The sequence below is a fragment of the Hibiscus syriacus genome, unplaced genomic scaffold (genome assembly GCF_006381635.1).
Source record: "Hibiscus syriacus cultivar Baekdansim isolate YM2019G1 unplaced genomic scaffold, ASM638163v2 tig00110204_pilon, whole genome shotgun sequence".
Lineage (NCBI taxonomy): Eukaryota > Viridiplantae > Streptophyta > Magnoliopsida > Malvales > Malvaceae > Hibiscus > Hibiscus syriacus.
The window spans coordinates 980,259-1,003,828 of NW_024062626.1; the positions used below are offsets into that span (position 1 = coordinate 980,259).

At 33.1% G+C, this 23,570-nt stretch overlaps 2 protein-coding genes across 4 annotated transcripts; one reads left to right on the forward strand and one right to left on the reverse strand.

Annotated features, from left to right (window-relative positions):
• The first annotated feature begins 274 nt into the window (after positions 1-274).
• Positions 275-12,603, forward strand: LOC120219132 (protein BTR1-like). Of its 3 annotated transcripts, none has more exons than XM_039216001.1 (9): positions 275-279; positions 3,086-3,187; positions 4,444-4,682; positions 4,770-4,876; positions 6,088-6,281; positions 11,280-11,341; positions 11,922-12,017; positions 12,097-12,158; positions 12,240-12,603. In XM_039216001.1, exons 2-9 carry the CDS (start codon positions 3,103-3,105, stop codon positions 12,334-12,336), a joined length of 942 nt encoding a protein of 313 aa, XP_039071932.1. In that variant the 5' UTR covers positions 275-279; positions 3,086-3,102; the 3' UTR covers positions 12,337-12,603. The 3 variants fall into 3 exon arrangements, with proteins under 3 accessions (XP_039071932.1, XP_039071928.1, XP_039071929.1); XM_039215997.1 differs by having other exon boundaries at positions 11,271-11,341; positions 12,240-12,602; XM_039215998.1 differs by lacking the exon at positions 275-279 and adding an exon at positions 2,885-2,903 and having other exon boundaries at positions 3,091-3,187; positions 11,271-11,341; positions 12,240-12,602.
• Positions 12,604-13,791: 1,188 nt separating this feature from the next.
• On the reverse strand, positions 13,792-14,768 carry LOC120219056 (glycine-rich cell wall structural protein 2-like). Its single transcript, XM_039215904.1, has one exon. The coding sequence runs from the start codon at positions 14,568-14,570 to the stop codon at positions 14,031-14,033; it is 540 nt and encodes a 179-aa protein (XP_039071835.1). The 5' UTR covers positions 14,571-14,768; the 3' UTR covers positions 13,792-14,030.
• Between the last annotated feature and the right edge of the window lie 8,802 nt (positions 14,769-23,570).

Consider the following 23,570-nt stretch of genomic DNA (forward strand, 5'->3'; position numbering starts at 1 on the left):
AAGCTTAATTACGATAAACGGATCGAATTGGGTGATAAATCAGTGAAAGACGGCTTACCGGGTTCGAATTTGGCGAAACGGACTTCGGATTCGGATTCAGAACGTCGAAAGCATAAAATATGACTTTTCGGAAATTTGGAATATTCGGTCAAAATCAAAGTCAACGGGTTTGACCGGCAATTTCGAGGTCTTCGGGTTCGAATTTCGAAAAACGGACAGCGGAATCGGATTTGGAACGTCGAAAAATGTCAGGATAGGTATACTCGGTCGAAGTCAAAGGTCGTTTAATGCTCGATCAAAGCCGGTCAAAGTTTTGGTCAACAGTGGTCAACGTGGGTCAACGGTCAACGGGTCGGGTCAACGGGTCGGGTCGGGTCAACTGGTCGGGTAAACGGGTCGGGTAAACGGGTCGGGTCGGGTCGGGTTATGACCGGTCAAACCGGTCAACTATCCACTAAAACCGGTCAAACCGGTCACTTTTGTCTTCCCCACGCGCAGTGGCGGCGCGTGGGAGCGCGTGGGCAGTGTTCCGGCAGTGTAAAATTCACAGAAAAATTTCTAAAAATTATTTTGAGCGATTTCGAGATACTTACAAAGCTCGGTTCACAATTTTGAACGGCGGAGAGCTCGATTTTGAAATGTCGGAAACTTTGACCGCTTCACCTCCACACGCGCTGCCGCCGCCGGAGAAAAAGGAGAACATCGGTGGACTCGGAATGGCACAAGGAACACGATGGTGCAGGAGGTGTCGTAAACGAATGACCCGATCGTCGTGAATCGATGAAAAACCAACTAAAACCGAGTTATTACCGACGATACTTCCGACTGAAATTCACGACGAACGGCGATGATTCACGACGAAAGGTTTGAGGGGTTTTGTTCCTCGGTTGACAACGAACACGATGGTGGTTTTGGCTCGTCGTTTGGAGGTCGGACGACGAGTAGATCGGAGTTCGAAGTAGGGAGAACGGGAGAGGAAAACTGGAAAATTTCCCATAAATATACGGGAGTCTGGGGGTTTATAACATCTCATAATTAAAAATGGCTAAACCAAGAGTTTAGCCACTGAACTTCCTGCACTTCTTAAAACGGTCTGTCAACTTTGAAATCTTACAATTTAATCCCTTATTTCTTTCAAAATACCAAATTAAATCCACCAATTTATATTTTCTTAAATTTATCCCCTAAATTGGGGTGTTACATCAAGATTCGACGTTTGAATATTTTGATTTCCTTCGATGATTGTCCAATGAGACTAATTCAGTATGTTGTTTGTCTTCTCGACAAAATACATCTAGCATTTAAATTTTTTTAACAAACACTCAAACCCCTTAAATCTGAAAAAAAAAACTTAAACTGGAGCAATATGACATAGAGCATTTAGATAATTTTTAATTGATTCTAAATGTATTTTGTAGAAAAACAATATGAATAGTAGATAAAAAAGTGGAATCATAATATTTTGATATCAATCTTATAACGAATAACTACTCATAAAAGAGGTGATTATCTAACAAAGATAATAATAGACTGACAATGATTGCTGATACTAAAATCAAAGTTAAGTGTCTAAAATTAAATCATTCTAAAGTTTAGTAATAATATTGATGCACAAATTAAAGTTTCAGGTCAACACATATCAATATCAAACTATCACATCATTTAGTTGGTCAAGGTTTTGACGGTTCAATGCTTACATTGAATCTAAAACAAAAGTTCTATATTAAAATAAAAGCAATTTGAATTTCAATAGTTAAAGCAATACTTAACCTAAAGTTGAATGACAATTTGTGTAATTTTCCTTTTACTTAAAAGGTTCAAATAAAAAAAAATAAGTGTTCAAAATACTTCTGTTATTTTAAGTATTTAAAGTTCTTTTTATCGAAATAGACACTTAATATTTTATTCTATAATCATTTTTAAGGTCGAACCATTAAAGTTCGTTAAAAAAACCTATCGCCTAATGACTGCATAACACATAATTTGATTATAAAATCCCTTTATTTTATGAATCCAAAATCTTTAATTTATAAAAAAAAATATAAATTCTCTTATTTTACCCATAAAATCTCTAAAATCCTTTTTTTTATTATCGTACTTTATTTGTCTCATCAAATTATTTCACCTAATCGTTCTTCACTGTTGATGAGCCATCTAATATCTACCATCGAAGGTAAGAATCTAAATGATAACTACGATATGTTCCCTCAAATATCGCCATCACAATCATCAGTTGTAACCTTAGTTATGGAACATAAAAGGTTGTTACCAAAGTCGCAAGAGTAACTAACATCATAGAAGATGAATCTATAAACACAACTATTTGAATATAAAAATTTAAAAGACGAAGTTTTGTTAAAATTATTAGACGAAACATCATTAATCATGATAAATCTAATAATGAATGTGTGTGTATTTTTTCATACATGAAAAAGAAATGAAAAATAAACGATGACAAAAAAAACAAAAAATAAACTAATAATTATTGTCTCATCGATGATGAAACGACAACGTGAAAAAGAAATGGGAGAAGAAGTTAGAGGAGTTTTTTTATAATACTTTTTGTTTTAATTAAAGCTAATTATTTTAATTAAAATTATTTGATTTTTTATTTTTAATATATTTTTTCAAGGGTCACATATTTATTAACAGATATTAACAATTTATTCTTAAAAATAATAATGAAATAAAATATTAATTATTTATTTTGATTAAAAACTTTAATCCAAAATAAAAAAAGAGATATAATGTAATCACTTATTTTTTGGTTAATCGTACTTTAAATAAAACTCTCGGACGAGCCATGAACCTAAACCAGCGAGCGATATACAGATAACGAAAATATCAGAGAAATCTTGAGCTCAGACCGAAGAACACGAAAGCTGCGAACTCTAAGAAAAAAAGCTAGAATAGAAAGCAAATTTTGAAAAGAAGTATATAAATCTTTTTGTTTAAAATTACCTTAATTTAGATGACGATTTTGATTAGTTTGCTTAAGCTTTGCTTTCTCTTGTCCTACTTATTTATGTAGTTTGGTGTCCTTGTTTTATTGTTTTTGTTTTTATTTTATTGATTTTTGGTTTAGAAAAGGAGAAGAGAGAAATGGAGTCGACGGAGTCGTCTTACATGTCATCACCAGAGGCGGCGATGAATAGATCTGCTCCGCCGCCTAAATCGCCAACCTCTGGTAAGTTTCTGATCTGATCTTCCTTTTATCTTCGTTTAAGATTTTCAGTTTGTTTGTTTTCTGTTTTTCGAGTAATGGCGTAAAAGTTTGTTATGTATTTTTTTTCTTTTTTTTTTCTTTTCCTAATGTAAAGATTAGATTCGATTAGAATTTTAAACTCTAACCCTAGCATTGTGCGCTGAGGAGAAATGCGAATTGTATTGTGAGGAAAGAATGTGTTCTCAGTATGGTTAAATGCTGCCCAAAGTAAGGGAGTAGAAGGATGAGAAATACTGGAGTTCCGCTGGCATTATCTTTTATCTGCTTTTTATTTGTACAGTAACTGTGAAAGTTGAACCAACTATGAGTTCAACAGTGTTGCGAGGTGTGAGGAGCTGCAAGTAAGGGTTGTTTTGGTCATGATGTTGGTTTTCATTTTTAAAGTAAAATTAAAGATTAGGTGTGAAACCCAAGAAGATATGTCTTTTGAATTGAAGTCATTGATGGAAAGGCATATATATCAAATGTTTTGTTTCTTATATATTTGAAGATATCATTGAAGTAATTGATTCGACTTCCTAGATGCTATATTTAGCAAACTAATCCTTCAAGTTTTTTTTTCTTTCCAATACTAAAATGTAGAACTTCTAGTATATATCATGTTATCCACAGCTTGCATTCTTATCTTCCATTTACCTGTAGATTTCTCCGACTTATATTCTCCAGGTTTAAGACCTGGCCTTTTACAGCTACCATATACTTCAGTGATCATCCCTTGGTTTTTAAATGTAAAGTGACAGATGATAGGGATTTAAGTTACTTTGATGATGCTAATAGGAGATTTTTTACCGATCTGTGTTGCTTGCTATTAACTAATCAAATGTATATCAAATGTTGACAAGGCTTGTGTGGATAATGGATATTGAAAATGAAGTTTTATATTACCTTAAGATCAGATTTTTCACTTTTTACATGTGTGATATGACATTATTACTATCAGAAATCAAGGTGGCATGTCTTAATAAGCAGTACTTGTTGCGCTCAGGTTACCACAGATTCTGTTTTTAATGCATTTACTTCAATCATTGTTTTAATTAGCAATTACATGTTGTTTTACGTCATACGCAGTTGATTTTTTAATCCCCTTATTTGTTTTCTGCACTGAAAGGGAGGAGATTGTTTTAATTGATGAAAATGTCATGTTTGCTTCCAAAGTTCCTCATCAACTACAAATGCGTCGGTGATGTTTTTTTTTTTTGACATATTTCTTCCGGCAGATAATGCAGAGAAGCCTACATATATCAGGTTTCTTGTATCCAATGCTTCTGCTGGTTCTGTAATTGGAAAGGGTGGTTCAACAATTACCGAATTTCAGTCCAAATCAGGAGCTCGAATTCAGTTGTCACGCAGTCATGAAATTTTTCCAGGAACATCTGACAGGATCATTATGGTATCTGGAGCAATTGATGATATACTCAAAGCCATGGAACTTATCCTTGCAAAATTATTGAATGAGGTGATTTTTCTTTTGATGACTTTTAAGTTTTAACTCTTTAAATTTTCTGACCTTTTTTATATTAATGAAGTTTGTTTTTCTGGTTAGTTTAATATCAAAGATAATGATGATGCTGAACCTAGAACAAAAGTGAGGCTAATTGTTTCCAATAGCTCTTGTGGCAGCATAATTGGGAAAGGAGGGGCTACCATAAAGTAAGAATTCTACTTTGACACTCTGATTATTGCACATATTTTTGTTGCTTTGTTTTTGGCAATTAACCTGGTATGATGTTTTTGCAGGCTTGAAATCTAAGGAATTTTTAGTATAGTTTTTTGTAATGCTCATAGAATTGTAGCATACTAAGGTGGCTTGTTTTTATAAAGAATATGTGTTCATTCTTCCATAATGCTGTGTTATTTGTGGGGATAAACTTCATAAAAAATTTAAATTACAGTTGATTTGTAGTATGCTCAAATATGCATGACTGGTGTTTGAACTGCTTATTTTGGAATTGAATCATGTGTGAGAATGTCTACAATGGAAGTTATACGTGGCCAACTAAGTTAGGGATGATTTGACAACTTCTGGAATTGAAAAGGAGAAATTTTGGTGATAGGAATAAGTTTAGTAAAGATTACCATCGCTATAATTTTGATGCAGCTTAGTAAGCTACTTCTAGAATTGCATATTCATAACATGCTTATTCTCTAAGTAGATGGGGATGGCTTTCCGTTTCGTTATAACATCTAAAGATGCGGACTTTAGGTTTTTGAGAACAATGCTTTCTTACACGAAGGTCTAGCTTGCATCAATATCTGAACTGCATGATATTTTGCTTTCTTTTTACAATTGAAGTACATTGGGCTTTGTTTATGATTGTATATCAATTAGGATCATGGAAAAGAACCAATCTAATATTATCATTGTACCTTGGTGCTCGGGTATTGTGTGGGCTGAGACATGTTCTTCAAGATGGACCAGTCTCTTGAATGTAACTATCACATGCAAGGACAATTAGTGTTAACCTGTGCTTTTCTACATTTATCCACTACTTCCACCTAAGTGAGCATGATTTGACTCGGAAGTTATTCTGATTTATAAAGTATGATTGCTGCCCAAGTGGACTATAGCTGCTACTTGTGGCTTAAGTCTCGCATGAAGTTATAATTGGTTGCTGAAAGCTCATATATCCTTATCATGCTCCCCTCCTTGTAAGAAAATTATTGTTGTGAACATAATCTTTTCTGAATGCATTGGATGAAATGAGAAACTAAACATATACTCAAAATAATTGTTTAAAGTAGGCTCATGTTTTATGTCTGTGGTCTGTGGCCTGCTGTTAGTTGCCATTGAAGTATTATTTGTCCTTTTTCATTATGTCTGCCTTGGAAATATCATAATTGTTGTTTATCCCTCTTTGTAGGTCATTTATTGATGGTTCCCAAGCTGGCATTAAGATATCTCCACAGGATAATAACTTTTATGGCTTGAATGATAGGCTAGTAACAGTGACTGGAACTCTAGATGAGCAGTTGCGAGCAATTGATTTGATTCTTTTGAAGCTCTGTGAAGACCCTCATTATTCACAAGCTATTCATGCCCCATTTTCATATCCAGGTGTGTTCTCTTTTTATTTGGCTATTGTTTCTATATTTGCATCAATTATCCTGCCTTATGAGCAGTACATTGCTATTTTATCTCCCACTTCTTTCAAGGTGATAACATAAACAGTTATATACCATTTAATATGTGACAAAGAGAAGCTTTTATATGTGGAGTGACTTTAAACAATTAAAACTAGGTCTATTCCCGTTCATCTGTTATTATCCTTTTTACAATTTCCATCTAGCACTAAGCCCAATCCTGACAGCAGTCATCTATCTCAGTAGAGCTTTCTGGTTGTGCTATGAATTTAAACATTAAACTTAGCTGCCAGCATGATGTTCTTCAAACTTCTTTTTGGGATAAAGAACACACTGCATTTGTCTGTAATAATCACTTTTTCAGGATTTCACCTTCCACTAAGACCACGTCTGACACAAGTCTTCCATCTCATTTTCTGATATTTTAATGCTCTTTTTGCCTTCACATGTATAAAATAAATACATAAAGACAACTGTTACGTTGTTTTCTGTTGGACCTGGGTCATTTAGAATGATCACAGAAACTTTAAAGCAAAGGGGCATAACAAACACAAAAATTGGAAGTGTCGCACCTATGTAATTTATCCTAATTGCCAAGTAATTGCAAATTTCTACTGACGGTGGTCAAATGATTGGAAATAATCAGTCTTCAAAAAATCATGAAAGGTTTTAGTTTTCAGCCGGCTATTGGTTCTGCAAGGGGCTTAATATGTCTGTGGAATGAAAATATGTTTGAAGTAAGCAGGGATTTTAAACACAATAGATTCATTGCGTTATCAGGAAGGGTTAAGAGTCTCAACTTTGATTGTGTTGTTATTAATGTGTTTGGACCGTCGGTTGAGGCTGATAAAGAGGAATTTTTAAGAGAGCTGATGTGTTTTATACAACAGCTTGATTTGCCTGTATGCCTAGGGGGGGATTTCAACGCTTATCTAGATCTCGAGGAGAAGATTGGAGTTGCTCAGAATTGGCATTCAGTGGAGTTATTCTCCAACTTTGTCCTAAATTTAAACCTTATGGATCTACCTTTAGTTGGAGGGAGATTTACTTGGTGCAATAATAGAGAAGCTCCCACGTGGATTAGATTAGATCGGTTTCTATTAAGTGGTGCGTTTTTTCAGGTATTTCCAAAAGTTATCCAGAAAGTGTTGCCAAAATCCTTATCTGATCATAATCCTATACTACTTGAAGAAGATCTCAAAAATTGGGGCCCCAAACCTTTCCGGTTTTTTAACTACTTACTAGAGGAGGATGGGTTTAATGGGGTGGTTCAAAATGCCGTGTATGATCTAAAGAGGGAGAATGCCCGAAGGGGTATGCTGAGTATTCTTCAGGGAACAAAGAAAGCGATTAAAATGTGGCCAAACAGTAACAATATGGGAATTTCAGAACAGATATCAGAGCTGGAAAACAGGATAAATGACTTGGAATTAAAGTCTCAGGGTAGGGGAATTTCTGCACAAGAATGGGGTCAACTATTATCTTGGAGGAATGATTTGTGGAGTTTGCATAGGAAGGAGGAGAGTATTTAGTTCCAAAAATCACTTCTTAAATGGATTAAGGAAGGGGATAGAAATACCAGATTCTATCACATATGTGCTCTTAATAGGAATAGAACGAATGCTATTTCGTCTTTAAAAGTGGCTGGGATAGATATCTCTGATCCTTCTCTGATTAGATCAGCTATCTTTGATTTTTTTAAAGTCAATTACAATGAGAAAACATTTCTGGAGGTGGAAGAATGTAATCTGAATTTCGCAAAATTGACAGAGGAACAAAAGACTGGGTTACAGGCTGATTTTTTTGAACAAGAAGTGTGAACAGGAAGTGTGGGATGCTGTCTTTAAGTCGGACAGTGCTAAGGCACCTGGTCCAGATGGGTTTATAATGGGTTTTTTTAAAAAATTCTGGACTATATTGAAGGACCAGATCATGCAGTTTGTTCAAGATTTTCAGAGAGGGAAAAAATGGGAAAAAGGAGTGAATCATTCCTTTATTACTTTAATTCCCAAGAAGGTGAATCCTCAAGGAATTGAGGATTTCAGACCTATTAGTCTTGTTGGCAGTCTTTACAAGATTATTTCTAAAGTACTCTCCAAAAGGCTTGTCTCTGTTATTAATGGTTTAGTAAGCCCTTCACAGTTCGCATTTATTCCGGGTAGACAATTGTTAGATTGTGCTCTGTTGGCAAATGAAGGCATTGAATATTGGAGAAAACTAGGGAGAAAAGGAGTTGTCTTTAAAGCTGATTTCCGTAGGGATTATGATTCGGTTGAGTGGCCTATCTTATTCAGAATTATGAAGGTTATGGGTTTTGGGGAAAAATGGATCTCATGGATTAAATGCTGTGTTTCTTCTGCCTTTATTTCGGTGTTAGTTAACGGTTCACCTACGGAGGAATTCAATATTAGCAAAGGGTTGAGACAAGGGTGCAATCTTTCCCCTCTCATGTTCAATTTAGTGGGGGAATTATTAAATCTTATGTTGATTAAGGCTGTTGATATAGGTCTGTTTCAAGGGTTGGTAATTCCTTTCAGTTGTCACACCTACAGTTTGCAGATGATTTAATCCTTTTTTGCAGAGATTCTTCAATGCAAATTCTAAATATTAGGAGAGTATTGAGGGTTTTCGGTGTTATGTCTGGGTTACACTTAAACTTGTCTAAGTGTTCATTATTTGGGGTTAATATGGAAGCTGACAGGGTTAAAGATTGGGCTATGAAAGCGAGCTGTGGAGTGGGGTCTTTTCCAATGTCTTATCTTGGTTTACCGATTGGAACTAGGAAAAATTCAGAGGGTATGTGGGAACCGGTTGTCCAGAATTTTAATAAGAGATTAGCTGGGTGGAAAGCTAAATCGTTGTCGCTGGCGGGCAGACTTGTTTTGGTTAAATCCGTATTATCATCCTTGCCAATCTTTTTTCTATCTATTTTCAAGATCCCTCTAAAAGTGACTCAGAAGTTGAACTCGTTGATGGATAACTTCCTTTGGGGTGAAGATCTTGATAAAAAACGAATTAACTGGGTGAATTGGAAATCGGTTAGTAAACCAATCGAAGAGGGTGGTCTGGGAATTCTTGACTTAAGGTTGATTAATAGGGTCCTACTTGGGAAATGGGTTTGGAAATTTGCTAATGAAAAATATAGTGTGTGGAAGAATATGATTTGCTGCAAAAACAACGTTAGCAGTATCTCTTTCAATTTCAAATACGGCTTCACCTTTAGACTCCTGGATATGGAGAGGTATCCTCAGTAACTATGCTGTCGACGAATAAATGGGGGATGGTTTTTGAGTTTGGGGAGTATGAAGATGATGTCTGGGTTTGGAACATTCAACTTAGAAGAAATTTGTGTGATTGGGAATTGGACCAGTGGATCGCTTTAATGTCATTGATCGACAAAATTTCGTTGGAACGATCTGTGGATGACTTCATGGGATGGTCAGGAAAGGGGAATGGCATGTTTTCGGTCAAATCTTGTAGACAGACGTTACAAGGTGGGTCGGAAGAGAGTTATGAGCGGAAGAAGTGGGTTTGGGATGGATTGGCCCCTCCTAGAGTACAAACTTTTTTATGGCAGATCTGTAATCAGAAATTAGCAGTTAGAGTGGAATTGAAGAAAAGAGGGATTCAGATTTCGGAGGTTTTGTGTCCATTATGTCTTTTTAAGGATGAGTCTATTGCACACCTATTCCTATCGTGCACTGTTGCCTCGGATTTGTGGAGCAAATTCCTAAGGTTACGGAATATCTCTTCGGTGTTGCCTCAAGACCCTTCTGCTATTCTGTGCTCGTGGTCGAACCTAAGGCATAATTCACTTATTTGGAGGTTTATTCCGGATGTCATCTTCTGGTCTATTTGGAAGGCAAGAAATTTGGTTGTTTTTGAAAACGGCAAGTGTGACTCTAATGTTCTGTTCTTTATCACTAGATTTAGATTGGCGAAATGGTTCTTAGCTAAATACCCTGGGTTCGGATTCAGACTGACCTTCTAGTAGGGGATCCTACGCGGGCTGATAAACTCCTCCCTAGTTCGAATACTAAGAAGGTTATTGGCTGGACTCCTCCACCATCGGATATGTTCAAACTTAATGTTGATGGGGCAGTGACTGGAGATGGGATGCAGGGTGGTATTGGTGGTGTTTTGAGAGACTCCTTTAGTTGCTCTTTAGCTAATTTTTCTTCTGCAGTAGGGTCGGGTCTCCCTTTAGTGACTGAACTAAAATCTATTAAGAATGGATTGGTCTTTTTCTTTTCTTCCAATTGGGCTAACAAGGGTAGACTTATTTTGGAAAGTGATAGCAAATGTGCAGTGGAATGGATTTTAAAGCTACAACCTGCTCCTACTTTTTTCAGTGATTTGGTGGAGGAAATTGGAGTTCTTGTTACTGCTAAGGGCGTCGTTCTTAGATGGGTTCCTAGGAGTTGCAATATTGAGGCTGACAGGTTAGCTAAGCAGGGGATCGGTTGAGTGTTGTAGGCGTTCTGTTGAGTCTGATGAACTAGCTGAGGATGGGTTAGGCTGAGGGGTCTTTGTTTCCCATCGCTATTTGTATTAATGTTATGTTTTATTATCGAGGGTTAGAGTGTTATGTTTATCTTATGTTATTCAGGGTTAGAATGTATTGTGTATATTATGTAATTCTGGTCTATTAATAAATTGAGGTACTCTTTTCCTCCTTCAATTAGTTGCCACTTATCAAGAGTCAACTATGAGGGAGGTTTTTAATGAGACCTCCTATTCCTATCAAAAAAAAAATCATGATGCCTCTTTCAACTTTGTACATGAGAATGAAATATAATGGAAGTTCCTTATGTGTTTAAATGTCCTTTGTAGAGTTCTTACTATATCTATTACTGGTAAGATTTCTTTAACTTGGTCCTGGTAAGCATTTTTTAACTTGAAATTTTTGCTGTTTTCTTCTCTGGTTTTCATGGTATACCATATGCATATGTGCTTCCTTCTGTTGCTACAGCGACTTACAATTCAATGAGCTATGCACCAAATGGGGCTGGAGTGAAGTTTCGGGACCGCAAGGTTCATCTCTTTCTGTTTGCTTTCTATGTTCTGCCTGGTGACTGATGCTAATTTGCTTTGTTCTGTGCTAGGCAAAGTATATTAATTTATTACTTTTTGCTTTTGCATTTTCATGGAGGACGATAACATGCTCCTTTCATTTGTTTTTTAGCAGACTCATACAATAGTTGATTTGTTAACTCTTTTCTGCCAAATTTTATGATACTTCTATAACTGTTGTCTTGTAGTATATGTTTCTTGGACTTGGGTATGAGTGTTGGATATGAGTATGAGTCGACATAGGGTTGTTAATTTTTTCTAATATTTTTCATGTTTTTTGTTGGGTCCTTAGGGGGTGTCATATCCCCACACCTTATTTATGTTCGAATATGTCAGACATGGGTGCTTTAAGCTAAATGAAGAGTAGTAGCAATATAGTTATATTTCTTGTGTCATTTCAATTTTTAATGCCTCTCTAAACCCTTATTATTTACTTTCCAAGTGATGTGACTCATATTCTGAAATCAACAACTCATGCTATATGTGTATATTGTCGTTAATCGATCTTTGCTTGACAGCATTCTTTTACATGAATATCCAGGAGGATCATAGCAACTCCATCACAATTGGTGTTTCCGATGAGCATATAGGACTGGTTCTAGGTCGTGGTGGAAGGAATATCATGGAAATTAGTCAGGTTTATAAATGAGAAATGTATACATTTGGTTCCATAGTATTCTGCTTATGTTCTGAATTTGAGCACTTTTTTATTGCAGGTAAGCGGTGCCAGGATAAAAATATCAGATAGAGGCGATTTCATGTCTGGAACAACCGACAGGTACAGCAATCCCAATTTTATCAATCTGCCATTAAGCACCGAGTTCCTAGGTAATGTTTTCCCCTTTACCTTGTGCAACAGGAAAGTCACAATCATGGGATCACAAAGAGCAATTCGTCAAGCCGAGTCGATGATAATGCAGAAGGTGGCAAACGCCACTGAGAGGGTGATGGATTAGTCTTCCGGCTATCAAAAGATTCAAAACCATTATTGTCGAGGCTTACGATTTCCTCGCATAGTTTGACTGAACATATTTGCATTCATTGGCATGCAATGAGTTGTTGACAAAGCTATAAGATCGTGAAGGTAGCAGCAGGAAGGGGAATTTTTTTTATCGAGCAGAGCTCTTATTAGGTATTTTTCGAAACATACAAACTAATTTTCTTGATTAAAAAAAACAGAAAGAAAAATGATGTTAGAATAGACTATCAATTGTAACAGCTAGCAATTGTTTACTTTTATTGAATAGCTGAATTATAACTTTCAGATGATACCTATTTTTATATTCAAATTTTGCAGCATTTTTATGTATTAATTATCGAATACTCATGATCTAAATCTTATAATAATTATGCATTCAACTTATTTGGATTCAATTCGCTTTACTGAACCTATATTGATTGGATGTTCCTTTAGAGAATGCAAGAATTTGTATAAAAAAGTTTGATTTACAGGGTGAATTTAACGTAAGTAAGAATGTTTTAAAAATTGGACAGGTGATAAAATTGATTAAATTATAGATTTTTAAGGAACAATCAGTTGGAGTTTGCTAATAGAGTAAGCTGAGTTGGGAATATTATATTATAATGAATTTTGATAATATTAGATATAGACTAATTAGTTAATAGATCATATATTAATGATTAATTTAATATATATATAATTTTTATTTAGTCGGTTTGATTGGTTTAATTATACTAAAAAATAATTAGAAAAACTTTAAAATCTCAACCGGTTGAACCCTGATCCCATTTCTACAATTTTACTTGATTAGATTATTATTTTTTTACTTTATTCTGTCGGTTTGATCCGATTCTAATAATTATAATAAACAATAAATAGAGATTATATTATTATTTTCAATTTAATCTATTGGTCTGATCCAACTCTAACCATTATAATAAACAATAAATAGATATAAATTTTAAGGTAATTATTATTTTTTAAATTTAAATATTTAAAATATATAGATATTCGACTAATGGGATCCATATATTGAACGCACAGAGTAGTCTGATTTAGAAGTACATAGAACAACTTCTTGTATGGGAAACGCTCACGTGCGGCCCTGTATGGAGGAGTGTAAGAGCCAACTTGTCATGAGGGAGCAATTCCTTTTCCGACAGATTTTATAGTACATGAAAGAGATCCATTTTTGGGTGAAATAAGAAGTGTAAGCAATAAGAGTGGAAGTCTGTTTCCCAATAGATTAGGATCCCCAAGCCTAATTGCTTTGAAATAAACCTAAAACTGCCCCTGGATGATCACTCTGTGGGGTGTAGTCGAACCAATAATCATTAAACAGCATCTGTTGCTCAATACTGACCAAAATGACCCCTTCGACTTTTAACTTTGATGTATATTATTCCCAGTAGAATTACATGTTATTTTGATGTGAAGAAGAAGAAGAGTAGAATAACAAGTCTCCTTTATTGTTATTAGCATCGGTACATCACAATGAAACATGGACTATACTATAATATGCCTTACACAAGTCGTGGAATTCTTTCGCTATTATATATACGCAATCCCCCCCATGCAAATCCATGCAAAAGCTATTACATTTGTAACTTATTTTAAAATTATAAATCACAATGATTAACTATAATATCTTTACTTCTACCTAAATCCAATCTTCATCTCTTAATTAGTTTATGGTGAGTAATCATCGTCTCCGCCGCCGTACCCTGAACCATAGCCAGACCCACTGCCGTACCCTGAACCTTGTCCATAACCATTGCTGCCGCCACCACCTCCTCCTCCCCCTCCACCACCACCTCCTCCTCCACCACCTCTACCTCCTCCGCTTCCGTATCCAGATCCATAACCTGAGCCATATCCGCTTCCATAGCCTCCATTACCTCCACCTCCGCCACCTTTTCCACCACCTCCTCCACCTCCTACACCGCTTCCGGACCCATACCCTGACCCGTATCCGGACCCATATCCAGACCCATACCCATTGCCTGATCCACCTCCACCGCCACCACCGCCACCTCCACCACCACCTTCTCTACCAGAACCGTACCCGGAACCCCTTCCGGAACCATATCCGGACCCCAAACCATTTGCACCTTCGCCACCTTTTCCTACACCCCTAAATGACCTAGCAGCAAAGGCCAAGTCCACTAGAAACAAAGCCAAAAATGCAGCACCGATAACCCTAGTACTCCCCATTGTTCTAAAGCTCATGAACAAAAACAAAATAAAAGCAACACTAAATACCACTCTCACAGTAGAAGAAAACTTTAACAAGCCTGGTTATTGAATTGTGTAAAAGATGAAGGGCAGGGTCCTCTATTTATAGGGCACTGCAAAGTGGACAAAACACTTAAATAATCCCCCAAAGCTACCTCAAATTCTAGTATCTTCTTCCCTGCCTACAACAACAACCACAGGTGACGCTGATACCATTTTTAGTGCTCATCTTTTTGTATTTTATCTTCCCACATCCATTTTTCATTTGGTATATTAATAATTTTGATAACTAAATAACAAGGTATAACGTTTGTCAATTTAAACTTTTTAAGTTTTATTTTTTTTAAATATTTTAAATTTTAACGTCTTTTTTCTTATTTAAATAATAATTTTATAAAATAATCATTAATAAATTAACGATATAACGCTTGTTGTTCATATATGCATCCACATGTATTTAAATTTTGATACGATATATTAGCATAATTAAATATATATAAAAAATATCATATTAATATTTGAACACGCGTGGATGTACGTTAAAAAAACATGGGTAGTAAGTTATTATTTTTTGAATTAATTATTGGTATCTAACTATTGATTGACTAATCAAAATCGGATTTTATAATGGTCCATTATAGGAGTGACTCTCCCAAAACTAGTTTTCTCTATTCGGAATGATCAATATTTGAACTATTGATATTACTTAAAGAATTTAATGTTTCATCTCACAAAATCAACTAATTACTCATAATGTTCGTGTTAATTTAACTAACAATTTTAATTTAAAAATGACAATTTTAATTAAAAATAAAATATTAAATCTTTAAATATTTTAAGAAAATAAAAATTACAATAAATATTTTATCAAATATTAAAGCCGAATTTTAATATTAGATTAGAATATAATAAAAATAATAACGCAGCGGTGCTCGAGGTGTGGGATCCTGTGTCTGTTAGTGGATCACTGTCTTGTTACTCTACCCCACTTTTTGACTTCGGATTTTGGAACTTTATATGATTTTGGGATTTGGTAATGGGACCAATTGGGATGCATTCATACCAGAGAGCTGCGAATATAAAATATATTTTAAATTTAAATAGTTTATAATATAATATTTTTAAATTAATTTATTATCTTTATAAAATGCGTAGAGAGAATATAGTAATGTAAATAGTGAATTTTATTTGTTCAGAAAATCCGTAGTTGTGGCTTGTGGATGTGGCGGTGCCACGTAATAATTAACCAATAGATAAAGTAATTTCAAATCGTTTTCAACCTCTCGTCAATTATGCACTAATTACTATGAATGATCGAAGTATAATCTTGATAAACAAATCATTATCATGGCCGCGTAAACATTTTTAAAACTCAATCCCAACGATAAACACATGGAAATTATGTCATTAATATATATATATATATATATATTTTGAGCAATTGATCCCTCATTTCTTAATTATTTTCTAGATAAGATTATTATAAATAAATAATAAATATAAAATATTTAAATTCAAGTCCAATTTTATTAAATGCTAATGTGTCACGATTGATTCATGAAGTAATTTTTAGATTCTAGACATCAATTTTAAAGTGTAATAAATGAAAGAATTAAGGGTGCATAAAGCCATCGATTCTTTAGGGGGGGGGGAACAGTTAAATCTCCTTTTTTTTATCGAATTAAAATTTGAAATTAATAAATTAAACCAATTAAATTCTTGAATTGATAAATTAATCAATTATATCCTTTCTCAATTTTATCTGTGAACTCTTAATATTTTTTACCCTGCTTTGCTATGTGAAATTTACATATTTAAAAAAATATAAAAGAATTATTGAAATTTTAAAATAAATTAAAATATATAAATTTATTAAATTCGATAATTTTTCAAAAAATTATTTGATCAAATTGCGATGTGATATGTGATACCAACTGATCTATTTTTTAAAAAAATTAACGACAAATATTGATAAAAAGTAAATTAATAAAATTTCAAGTAAAACAATCATTTATTTTTCAAAATTTTGAATACTTTTAGAGCCTAGATGAAATAATAAGGTCAAATTGGATTTATCCTATGGTCAATAACAAATAGCAAATATATAAGGTCTCACAAGTACCAAAACAAAATTATTAAAAAAAGTACTAAAAATATTATAAAATTACAAAAAAATTGTGAGAATATAAAATTTTTGTAATTGCAAAAACAAATAGTAATAAAGCTCTAACCTTAATTTTTTAACTACAATTTAATATTTTTGATTTAATCAAACATGTATAATTTATTAATTGATTAATCTATATCAAGTATTGTAGATGCCTATTATGAGAGTTTTTCCTAATCTTATTTTATTTAATTCACAATGTATGAATCCAAACCTAACCTTATTTGAAAGATCTAATGTCTGATATCTCGTTTCATTAAACTAATTTATTGTTGCCGTATTTACAAAAAAATCAAAGATTAAGAAAACTTAATTCTCTATAATTTTTTAATAATTACAAATAAGATAGTGTAAAAGTATTTAAAATTATGGAAAATAAGATAAAAATAGTTAAAATTTTCATAATTATAAAGAAATTAGAAAAATTATATTTTTCATAATTACAAAATGTTAAACTTATTTACAAAACTTCAAATACTCATAGTATTTTAATGGAAAAAAATATGGAAAGAGGAATGTCTCATGGTGCTAGCAATTTACACACGTCATGCTTTTGGAATGCCTATAACTCAAAAGGCCACAATAGATACGGATGGATTTGAGTGGGTGGGTCAGTATTTCTTCATGAAATATTTAAATTATTTTATATTTTATATATTTTTATGTATTTTTTATTGATAATTTATTTTATATATTTTTTATTAATAATTTAATTTAATTTTTAAAATTTTAAAATTTTCCTTTTCTTTTAAGATTTTATACGTTTATATCTTAATATAAAATAATATTGTATCCAAATAAATATATAAATTCCACTAAGTCACCTACCCAAATTCTTGTAGTGGGATTGTTACTTGTTTCTTTATACATTTGTTAGAATGACATGTGGTCTTTTACTTTGCTTGGCTACAAATATGTACTTCTCTACCTTTCAATCATGGCACTTTATCTTCAACGTGGGACGGAAATTTAGTCAATTTCATACTTCTTTTTGGTTTAATGAATTACAGCTACTAAGCACTTCAACGCATTTTTGCACAAACGTCTGGTACATATCTCTGTATATCAATACTTGTCTCATTATCATTTTTGTCTTGTCAAAATCATATTTAAATACTAATAAAAAATTATATTGGTCAATTGGACCGGTCCAATTGAAACCGCTGATCCATTCGTTTGATAGACATCCTCGAATTCAAAACTAATCAACAGTCGATCAATCGGGAAGTTTTATCGTGTACCAGTCTTAATATATAGTTAAAGAAAAATATTATCGATTTTGTTATTATTTTTTTTACAAAATTGATAAAAAAATTATCTAAAACATTATTATTTTTACATAAAATATTAATATTTTTTAATATTTCCGGTAAAGTATCTAATAATAACAAAACCGATAGAAAAAAATAACAAAACCTATAGCGTTTTACCATATATGTTAACAAAACCGGTAAAGCGTCCAATAATAACAAAACTGATAGAAATAATAATGTTTTCGGTAATTTTTTACCGGTTTTATTAAAAAATAATAACAAAACCGGTAACATCTTTCTTTAACCGTATATTAAGATTATCGCACGTGAAATTTTCCCCAATCAATTGGGTGGTGTAATGGTGAAAAACTTGTTATAATATGTTTTTGTTTGTTTAATTAAAATTATTTTTAACTGATAAAAATTACTTTTAAAATATTATATATATATATATATATATATATAATACCATTAGCATATATGATACTAATCTAGTATCGAAATCACAGATTTTACAATTAATTTATATTTATTAATACAGTTGAACTATTAATCCGAATGTGACACCAGTTTGACATTTATGTATTTGATGTCATATTCATATTATTTTTTAATATTGATCTTATTTTCATTAATTTTCAGAAGTTACAGCTCAATGAAAACGATTTTCACCACTCATCCAAATTGTAATAAAAATAAATTTATAAAAAAAAATAACTTCTATATTTATTTCTATATAATTCTTAGATAATGATTTCAATGGTTAAAACAAATATTGTTCTTTTTTTAAGATTTTGAGTTTAAATAACTACGTCCGTAAGATATATGTAAATTGTTAATAACTAAACAAAAATTATGTACAAATACCACTTTATCGAGGATTTTTTTTAATATTGTAGACGGTAAAATTTGATTAATTAGTTTTTTAAGGGAAAAAAACTTTTAAAATGTAGTTTGATAATGCAGCGACACCTGTCATCAATACTTACAAGTGGTTTCGTGGCTACCTCTAATTTTGAGGATGAGATTAGACATTAATGCATATTTTGAAGGCACTGAATGTTCAATAATAAGATATGGAATCATAGTTTAGTTTGAATTGAAGATGATTTTGGTGCCTAGAAATTAGGTGCAAGGCAATATGGAAGACAACGGTTTAGTTTAGTGGTAAGCACTACATGCATGTATAGTATTGGTTGAATGGTTATTATTATCAGATTTAATGTTACATGATAGGTTGTAGAATTTTTCAAAAAAAATATATTAATAGTCTCTTAATTTATTTTGTACCAAATGTGTACCGTCGATATTACGAATATGCACACATCTTTTGCAGTGACAGAAGAGTCGTCTTTTGCGGTCAATTCTAATAATGAGAATATTTTGTTTGATTAGAATATTAACATAATTTGATTTCTAGTTAATCTAATGCTTAATGATGAGAAATTTAAAAAAGTAGTTTTTAGTTTCGATTAGACTATCGTATCCTCTTGTTATTATTTCTGGTGTCGTTCAATGGTTTCTTTAATCGAAAATATAATCAAACTATTCTTCTTCTCCTATTTCTTTAATCCAGTTCAAACTTGTCAGGAAATATTATAATCTCCTCAGATATCAACTGAAACTAAAATCTAAAACTTTTTCAATTTGTCATTGTCGACCGTCAAATAAACTTAACATCAAACTATGTTAATCTTCTGGCTAGATGAAACCTTTCCACCATTTAAATTGATTGACGATCGTTTTGTTCATCGAAAAAATGACCTTTGAGACGACTGTCGATGTGGAAAAGTAGGATTTTAATTGAGGAAGAAGACTTTAACGTGTCATGTATGTATTTCTTAGCGGCCGCTAACTTTAGTGACTGTAATGAAAGTGCAATAAAAGTTTAGTGATTATAATGCAAGTTCTAAAAATTTAATTGATCAAAGTGAAAGCACCCCAAAACTACAATGACTACCACTGTAGTTCACCTTCAAATTGTTTTATACATTTTTTAATCTATTTGAAACATTACATTACATTACATTTGAAGTTCTTTAAAAATATATTTTAATTATTTTAAATAAATAATTAAAAAGTTAAACATAAATTTTAAAAATTAAAAATATTCTAATTTTAAAAATAATTTGATATACATACTGTTAATGTCATATATCCTATTTTAATAATTTTAAATTTTATTATTAAAATAAATTAATTATATAAAATTTATTTTATATAATATATATTTTAAATAATAACCTTTTAATTTATAAATATAATAAATCGTTATATTGTGCGAGAATATAAATTAGGCTAAAGTATAGTAATGGTCACTGAACTTGTTTAAAGCTTTCATTTAGGTCCCCCAACTTTTAAAACTTACAATGCAGTTCTTTAACATTTAGTCCGTTTGCAATATGGTCCCCGCCATTACACCGCAGTTAGTACGTTTGTAATATGGTCATTGAACTTTTTAGGCATTTTCATTTAGGTCCTTCAACTTTTAAAACTTACAACACAATCCTCAATTTTATTCTAAACCCCAAATTCTTTTTCGATATCTAATTTCCTTTTTCGCTCCTCTCTTCTCATTTCCAGCTTAATTTTTCAGTTGGGGATGTATTGAAAATTCTAATCCAACTTTGAATTATGTGGAGGTGTTGACTTGAATAAGGGTATATTGAGAGAAAACCCGACCAAGGGACTATCATGACCATCAAAGATTCAAGGTGTAATGTTAGATACATGTAATCTCAGGTGAAGCATAAATGTTCGATGAAATGCTTGTGAGAAAAAAATGGGGTTATAAATGCAGAGTTGATAAATATTACTAATATGAAGTAAGTATCATTGTTGAAAGTCACAAACAAAGCTGTAATTATTTTGTATAAATGACATATAATAATTTCTTCGTTTGATCCTTGTGGTTAAAGATTTTCCAACTTATGATCAAATATAATGAAATCTCAAACAACTCATTCAACTCTCAATCTCTTTTGCTCACATGCATTATCGTTTGGTTTTTGTTCTTCAATTTTCTGCCATGTAAAATTAAAAACCCAAGTAGTGCTCTATATTTCACCTTTTTATTTACAAAGAAAAAATGGAGGAAGAATTGCTGGAACACAACACCGACTGCGTTTATTTCTTAGCCTCTCCCCTCACTTGCAAGAAGGTATTTATTTTATCTTTTGGGCTATCCGGAAGTAAGCTTTTCCTCTTTCGCACTTTCCCATTTTCAGCTCGCATTGTGTGTTTTTTGTTGAAATTTTTATGTTTCTAAAACTGCATGTCAATGATCTAGATATTCAGTGTTAGTTTTGAACCAAAACCATCTAATCTTTTTTTCTTTATTCTTAATAAAAACTTTTAGTACTCCTTATGAAAGATATTCAGTTCATCAGAATAGAAGTAAAAGAGGGTCCTAGGTTAATTTTTTTTATATTCTTGTTTGGTTTTTCTTTAAATCAGGGAATTGGTTGTAAGTATTGGCATAGTGAAATCGCAAGGCTCAATCTGAGAGACGAATGGTACTAGTTTATTGGAATTTGTTGGGTTATGGGGTCCAGCGATCACCCTTAGGGATTCTATCGTGTATGGACGCGATTTCGGTGCGTGACTGCCCAACCTGTCGAGGCCCACGTGTGCCTTGCGAAGCCCCTAGGCCCGCCCGCAGCACGCTATAGATGCGGGTCTCTGCAATGCCGTGGTGAACTGTGGGGGGTGACCCACAAGAATCCACAGTAGCTTGGGGGAACCCAATGATCACCCACTACAAAGATATGAGGTTAAAATGACCCACCTACTTATCACCAATTTGTTTTAAGAAGTAAATGTGATCATTCGCTTCAGAACTATGTGGTTAAGCGTGCTTGGACTAAGGAAATCCAAGGATGGGTGACCTACTGGAAAGTTGTTCATAAATGAATGACTCGATCCTAACAACTGGTATCAGAGCAGGTTGCAGGTTCGAATCCCCCAGGTGTCGCTGGGGGTGATTGTTGGGTTATGGGGTCCAGCGATCACCCTTAGGGATTCTATCGTGTATTGGAGCAATATCGGTGCGTGACTGCCTAACCTGTCGAGGCCCACATGTGCCTTGCGAAGCCCCTAGGCCCGCCCGTAACATACTATAGATGCGGGGCTATGCAATGCCGTGGTGAACTGTAGGGGGTGCCCTACAAGAATCCACCTTGGCTTGGGGGAACCCAATGATCACTCACTACAAATATATGAGGTTAAAATGACCCATTTACTTATCACCAATTGGTTTTAAGAAGGAATGGTGACCATTCGTGTAACACCCCCAACCCGTATCCAACCCGGATACGAGTCCGAAGTGTCACATTGACTTTTCAAACATTTATTCGTATAAATATAGTGAGTAATTTTAAAAACTTTTATAACATTTAACTTATTCAAAACATTTACAAAACTATTCAGAGCTTATACAATATATTCTTTTGATTACATACCAACTAGAACTTTATAAACAAACATACTGAATGTGATATGTATACGATGGGTTTATAAATGGTTATCAAAAGTAAGTGGTTTGAAATGTGTTACATGAACCATATGATGTTATATGTGTTTCTTAATGATAATGATAGAGATTATGATAATGATGTTATATGTTTATGTATTCTTTATGTTATATGAAATATTATATGTTTTATATGTCTCGCTAAGTCATTGATTTAGCGTGTGATTGTTTCACACGTAGGTTTGGAAAGCGAAAAAAGAAGTAAAGAGGAACAAGATAGGTCAGTTCTCCTTACTGAATGTCAGATCAGAAGTTGGCATGCCAAGAGTCGAGGGTCTATGTGGTCCTTCAGGACATATATGTATTCTTTGGAACATGTGTGAAGTCTGGTGAGACACATACTTGATCCTTGGCATATGTATATGATTCTTAAGGAATGATATGTGGTCCTTCGGGACATATATGTATTCTTTGGAACATATGTGAAGTCTGGTGAGACACATACTTGATCCCTAGTATATGTATATGATTCTTAAGGAATGATATGTGGTCCTTATAGACATTATTATATGGCACTACGGTGCAATTCTACGTGGCACTCCGGTGCAATTCTACGTGGCACTTCGGTGTAATTATATGAGTTGTGGTGACAGCATTAGTGCACAACCTCTATGTACTCGCATATCTTTAGTTCTCACATGTGTATCATGGGCTATTAAATAGATAATATTAATAACGTGATATGATAATATGTTTGTTTCCTTGTGGAATTTAATGTGTGATATTGATTGTACAAATGGTAACTTATAAGACCATATGATGAAAAGAATCAATGATAGTGATAAAATAAGAAAGAAATGAAGATGATAATATAGTTACTTGGGTGTACGTGTTTTATGATAGTATATATATATGGTTTACATGACATGATATGTATATATGCAATTGGTTATGATATATGTTATATGATATGGACATAAGAGATCATAGGAACATGAGATAAGAGATATGAATGATAATGACATATATGTATGCATATATTTGTTACATGTAAAATTATGAGTGGTATGAAATGATAGTAGTAATTGTTTAGGTATGATTAT

What these genes read in the sequence shown, in the direction of transcription:
- LOC120219132 (XM_039215997.1), top strand. Translation starts at nt 3,103, where the DNA reads ATGGAGTCGACGGAGTCGTCTTACATGTCATCACCAGAGGCGGCGATG. An exon ending in TTGCAAAATTATTGAATGAG is followed by an intron (nt 4,683 to 4,769) that starts GTGATTTTTCTT and finishes TTTTCTGGTTAG; the next exon opens with TTTAATATCAAAGATAATGA. An exon ending in ATATCATGGAAATTAGTCAG is followed by an intron (nt 12,018 to 12,096) that starts GTTTATAAATGA and finishes TTTTTATTGCAG; the next exon opens with GTAAGCGGTGCCAGGATAAA.
- LOC120219056 (XM_039215904.1), bottom strand. Translation starts at nt 14,570, where the DNA reads ATGAGCTTTAGAACAATGGGGAGTACTAGGGTTATCGGTGCTGCATTT.